A 6,526-nucleotide genomic window follows, 5' to 3' on the forward strand; every position below is an offset into this window, starting at 1 on the left:
CTCACTGACATCACTTCCTCCTTTCAAACAGACTCGTAGCTTCCTACCTGAAGCCACAGCGGCTCAGAGCTGTGTGTGAGACATACGGCAAAGAAAGGACAGCGGTGGTGGGAGTGGGAGGGGGGGGCAGAGGGCTCGGGCCGACCCGGCCCCTCTCAGCCGTACGGCACGTGGTTGCCCGCTCAACGCTAAACCAGCACCTGTGTGAGAGACGTGCACACTCACAGCAATAACTTCATTCTCACAGCAGAGAAACTAGAAAGATTCGACCTGTAGCTTCTGCAGGTCTGACAGGAAGGGATCGACGTCACTGGATGCTGATCCTTGTATGGCCTGGTCCTGTAAACATAATTGTATTGCACATAAACGTTTGATGTGGAATAACAGCTCCATTCTTTCTAAAAACAAATCCATTATTTCCAGAACTAGAGAAAGATTAGGAGGTAAAGTAGAGGATGCAGAGTCCATTATCACTGAGGCCGTCTATCCTGCATGAAGGTGCTGGTTTTCCAGTGTGTGCGTCTGATGGCCCAAAGCTGACTCAGAGCTGTAACACCATCCATGGCTGCAGTATGGAACAGATGTGGGTGTGTCCTCATCTCCCAGAGGAGTCCAAATCGTCATCAAACAGCCCTACAGACACAAAAACGTGAAAATATAAACAACCAGACTATCAGCAGTGATTTAAGTACTTTAAGACCTCTGTGAAAATCATTTACAGTATATATCACAGAATTTAAGGCCTTTATAATCACAGAGCATACAGAGAAAAGTACTAAACTGAATCAATTTCAGCTTTCATTTTTCATGATGTATATTGTATTAATAATTAAATTTCATTATCTGTATCTTTACCACACATTTGCCACACAGGTGTAGATACTGTAGGTTCAGTGAATGCTTACAGTGCACTGATTAGAATATACTGGACATTCAAAGCTAAGATTCAGCGCACTGTGTTAGAGGCTGGGATTTGATGACTTCATCATATATACAAGCTTTGATCATCATTTATGTCCAGTTGAGAATGAATCTGTGCACTCACATATTAAATGAACTGAAATCAGTAGTGTGATCTCCAGTCTTGATATAAGGAATGAGAGAACTGACAGCTGTTATTTTAATCAGCCTGTCTCAGTTGTTTTAACTCTAAGTACCATAGAGTAATGTGGTAACATTTGGACTGACGAGTTTACTGTCAGCATTTTAATCGCTAGTTTAAAGGCTGTAGGTTGCAGCCATTGCTCTAACACCGTATAAATGTAACAGGGCTCAGTGCTGGTTCTAACAGTCTGAGCTGCTTCCAGCTTTATTTGTTTAGAGCACAGCAGCTTACAAAACACGTAGCGAGCTCGTACAGCTGCGACGTAAAACTTTCATTAGCTAAGATGACCTTAAAATAACGGGGCTACGTGCGGTGATGCTAGCGTTAGCCATGTTAGCACGTTACCTTCAACAGGTGGTCAGACTGAGTAAACGGGCACTCAGTCAGAGGTTGGGCTCTCCGTTTCGCTGCAGGGTCCCTTCATTCGTCACATATCCGTGTCGAGCCGAGTGTAAATCCCGAGGCTGAACGGCCTTTGTACAAGCACACACGCTTCGTTGCAGGGCGAAGCTATGAGCTAGAAAAATCAAGGCTGGCAGACAGCCTGTGTCTGACCAGCCAATCAGAGAGCTCCTTACATCCCACGGTGTGGCTAATTTGAATAGCAGCAGGATTTTTAAAATGAAGTTGTTAATCCAACTGCTAGTTTGCATCTCGTCACTATGTCGTCTAAAATTGGTCATGTGATTTGGACGTGTCGGCGCGTCGACCCCAGAGGGTTAATAATCCACATTTCATCTGCACAGTTGAGGATATTTTATTGTTCTGTGTTTGTGAAGTTTCAGGCTGTGATGGTGGATGAGGCAGCTGTGGGACTGACATGAGTAAACTGAGTTTAATCAGAAATGTTCTGTGTAACAGAGACAGACACATGGAGCAGGTTTGAAGCTTTTTCAGAAAAAAACATTTATTTATCATTTTAGTTTGAACAGAATTTAAATCATGTTTGAAAAGAAATTTAAAGAAAGTTTGTCTTCAGGGACCATGTTGCTTTGTTTGAACTCCTCTAACCTCTGCTGCTCCTGTACTTGCTTCTCTTCCTGCTGCTCCTGCCTCCACCTTCATGTTTTCCAGCTTCTCTACTGTTTCCGCTGCTGATACTGCTCTCACTCTGACTCCTGTACATCTCTCTCTTCCTGCTACGCCCTCCACCTCTGCTTCCACTGAAGCTCCTGCTTCTTTCCCTGCTGCTGCTGCTGCTCCTACGCCCTCCACCTCTGCTTCCACTGAAGCTCCTGCTTCTTTCCCTGCTGCTGCTGCTGCTGCTCCTACGCCCTCCACCTCTGCTTCCACTGGAGCTCCTGCTTCTTTCTCTGCTGATGCTGCGCTCTCTCTCAGCGTTGTTATCAATGCAAAACTCTGAAACTCTGTGATTTACAGAGCAGCTGTGACACTCTAACTCAGAACTGCTCGGTCCATCACAGCGAAATATGTACTGGAGACCACCCATCGAATTAGAAAGCTCAGTCAGTGACTTTACTAAAACATCTCTGGTTACAATGGAACCATCTTTAGGATGGCTGAAAACTTTTGTAAACACAAAGGCCTTATCACTCCGTCTTGGTCTGACCTGATTTTCAATCATTTTAAGGATGTTGAATCCTTGGTTATGGTCTGTACAGCTGCTACATGGCGAGAGGTAAGAATAGATGAGGAGGAAGTCGTTCTCTCCCTGTTTCTTTAGTTTGCCCAAGCTTGGCAGAACTGCGTGTTCTGCATGTACAGGTCCTATGGGAACAGCTAAAACCACCCTGCTGCCAACATATACCTCACCCCCTTTAACTGAGTCCTCCATGCGCTCATCAAAGCGGTCTTTATGAAGGACATTACTGATAAGGGTGTTTGGGTCCTGTTGACCTGGGATGGTTGCAGCCAGACAGAACTGACCTCTTAGTTTGTACCTGTTATGGAAAAAGAAACAAAGATCTCAGGTCATTTCACTCTGCATCTGTGTTCCAATTCAATTTTGTCCTTTGTTGTGTCAGTAAGCAAAACTCTGGAAGGAATGTATTTCAGTAGGAAGTGTATTTGTGTTGTGCTGAGGTAGGTAAAGCACCGCTAAAACTGAGAAAGCAGAGCTTAAAAGGAAGAGGCAACCCAAACCACATGTCACGGTTTGCGGGGCAAGCCGTGTGGTGTTTGTGAATAAGGACCCAAAATGCAGGCACTGGCTGTGATGCGAGTGAGCTTTTATTACAGGAGGTGAAAAACAACAAAAGTGAGGATGGCGAGGACAGAATTAAAACATAACCTAAACTGGGAAAAACTAGTAACAAACCTGAAATCATAAAATGCAGAGAGACGGCACGGAGAATGTAGAGCAGCGACACACCAGGTAACACAGACAAACCGACAATGAACACAGGCAAGCGCACAGTATAAATACACACACAAGGTAACGAGGAAATGGTACACAGGAGGAAGACACAGCTGAGTCTAATTAGACTACGTTCATACTGCAGGCGAAAGCGCATCAAATCATCAGATCATGGTATGACAGTGTGAACGGCACAAATCCGATATTTTCAAATTTGACCTGGGTCACTTTCGTATGTGGTACTGAATCCGATACATATCTGATGTTTTAGAAAGCGACTGCTGTTTGAACGGTCATGTCGCATTAAATCCGTCTTTTATGTCACTGACACAAGACAGACGCCAATTTTCAGCACCCGAGAAGACATCGTGAACGCTTCCTGGCCATCCCGTGAAACTGTTGGGAAGACAACGTTGGAGAAACGTGAACATTTTTTTTGTACTGTATAATCTGCAGATTCTGACAGAAATCTGCAACTATCCTTTGAAGCACTGCTGGTCTCTAAAACAGCAATAAGGATCATTATTAGGCCAAATGTAAATAACAAAATAACTTTATGACTTAGAGCAAAATTGGGAAACGTAAAGTCCGAAGTCTTTATATTAAGGACCATCAGTCAAACAATACTGTTTGCTCTGGGTCTAAACAGAGCGCGCTGTGTGTGACGTCTTCTTTTGCGCATGCGGGCCACTTTGAGCGTTCACACTAGAGCGCGTTTGCTGTCATATTTTATTTGTAGTGTGAACAAGCAGACAAAAAAAATTGGATTTGATCAAAAAATCAGAATTGAGCATTAAGACCTGCAGTGTGAACGTAGCCTTAGACACGAGAGACAGACCTTCAAAGTAAAACAGGAAATTCACAAGCACAGAACAGAGCACTGGGGGGAGGACACAGGACAAAAACCTAAGAACTGGAAACCCTGAAAGTGAAACCTACACACTAATACAGACAACCATGAAGAAATCAAACACTCACATCAGATAATAATAATAATAATAATAATAATCATAATGATAAACACAAAACGCTGGGTCACCGACCCAGCACCCCAGCACCATGACACTATGAGCTTTTTACTAAACCTCGCCCAGCAGGTTTTGATGAAAGTAAAATTTTTAATTAATACATTGAAATGACTGCATTTCAAGATAAGAACCATGTGTGAAGACTGTAGCATGCATGGCTTCAGCTTCTGTTTCTCATGTGCTCCAACACCCTCCAACCTGCACATGTGGACGTTTTTCATTCATCTACATGAATCAGTACATATGAGAGTGGACTGTTAAACCGCAGAGTGCAGAAATGCCAATCATAGGTCAGAGGTCGTAACTATTTCATAATCTGCTCTGAGACTGATGTGTAGAAGTGGTCGATTTAGTCACAGACAGATTTTCATCTGCAGTTCTTATTTATCGATCAAAAACATGAAGATGAACGTGGAAGCACGCGAGCACAAAAAGTAGAATAATAGCAAAAGTTTAGTGTATTAAAAAACACAATAATAAAAATGTACAAACACACGTGTGACTCCAGACTGCGACAGCTCTAAGATTAGAAATGAGTGACAGTTTCCTTTGGAAAGATGATTTTAATATAAAATACTTAAATCACTCAAAGTTTTGTTTTCTTCTGTTTTTTATAATATTAGTTTTCGTTGTTCTTTATTACTAATAATCACTGATATCAGTGTGAGCTCCTGAAAAAGCCTCATCAGCTGATATCCAGCTTATTTAATGTTGTGCCCCAGAAGAAATCTGTCATCTGAGGTCAGTGGTTTTATGCACAGTTCCTCACAAATAAGCAATAAAAAGACAAAACAGGAAGATTACTGATGAATGACATAATAAAGTTCACTTACTCTGTCCTTATGGCTTTTATAATACCAGTTAACCAGTTCACATCCACAGCCTGAATGGTTCCAGCTGACAGTAGCACAGCCAGCATGAAGCAGGGCAGCACCTTCATCTGCATCGTTTCAAACAACACGTTTATGATGAGTTTTAATGCAGTAAACAGTTAACCATAACAGTAAACTGTTAAGTCAAAACTCTTTTAAAAATATCTTACCTTTAAAAAGTCTTTTAAAAATCTCAAAAGTTTCCACCTTCACTGCTTTGTTTGTCCTAAAACTGCAACAGAAGAAAGAAACCAGTGAAATGCAGGAAACTGAACTGGGACTAAACTGTGAACCAAGTGCTTCACGTACCTGCTCGGGTGGAAGGTCTGTGATCTTCAGTTAGCTGTAAGGAGTGGTTCCATCTGCAGTCGTTCAGGAGGTTTTTATATGAGCAGAGGGGCACAGCAGCCTAAAAATGAGGAAGACAGAAACGAGAAGAAGAGCATCATCACACCCTCACCATCTCTGACAGACTCCACCTGTGGTCACAGTCAGCAAATATGATGAACTCTGTGAGTGCGACAGCTTTTTACAAGCTTCAGCCAAAATGAGACGTTGACGCTTCAGATGTAACGCTCAGAACCCCGTTATAGATTGAATGTTCTCACTATTATGTGTTCTGCTGGGTGCTAATGGCACTAAGGGCTGAGTTAGCTTTAGCATCCAGAGCTATATACACTGATCACAACAGCTGGAATTTAATTTGTCTACAGGCTGTGATCATGTGACCTGTACTTCTGTGCTGATGTTCACGGCTCTTTGTGGAGACTTACACGATAAACATGCTTCATGATCTGTCATGGCTGCTTTACCTATGGATTGATACTCAAGAGCATCCTTAGCTTACATTCAGAGTTTGATCTGCTCTAACATTGTCTCTGATTGCTTAACATGGAGGTTAAGCAATCAGCAGAGAGATATTTGTGACAGAAGTCAAACAGTAGTTGTGTAACACTTTTGTGTAACTGACCACTAAAAGCTCTTTAACAATCATGTGAACTTAAAAGTAGCGTTCTCCAAAATCCAAAAAGGGTTAGCCTACTGGATAAAGTTTACTCCAACTTTAACCCTCCGGGGTCGACGGACGCGCTGACACGTCCAAATCACATGACCAGTTTTAGACGACTTAGGAACGAGATGCAGCCACCCTCCATTTAACTTGTGTTGAAAGTGTAGATTTCAAACTATGTAATGTGCATTGGAG

At 42.5% G+C, this 6,526-nt stretch overlaps 1 protein-coding gene across 1 annotated transcript; it reads right to left on the reverse strand.

Moving 5' to 3' along the window:
• Positions 1-1,992: 1,992 nt before the first annotated feature.
• On the reverse strand, positions 1,993-5,731 carry LOC102075914 (uncharacterized). Its single transcript, XM_005461906.4, has 4 exons — positions 5,632-5,731; positions 5,493-5,554; positions 5,284-5,390; positions 1,993-3,006 (listed from the first exon to the last, which is right to left on the reverse strand). Exons 3-4 carry the CDS (start codon positions 5,388-5,390, stop codon positions 2,112-2,114), a joined length of 1,002 nt encoding a protein of 333 aa, XP_005461963.1. The 5' UTR covers positions 5,493-5,554; positions 5,632-5,731; the 3' UTR covers positions 1,993-2,111.
• Between the last annotated feature and the right edge of the window lie 795 nt (positions 5,732-6,526).

Source organism: Oreochromis niloticus, linkage group LG19 (assembly GCF_001858045.2).
Source record: "Oreochromis niloticus isolate F11D_XX linkage group LG19, O_niloticus_UMD_NMBU, whole genome shotgun sequence".
Classification (NCBI taxonomy): Eukaryota; Metazoa; Chordata; class Actinopteri; order Cichliformes; family Cichlidae; genus Oreochromis; species Oreochromis niloticus.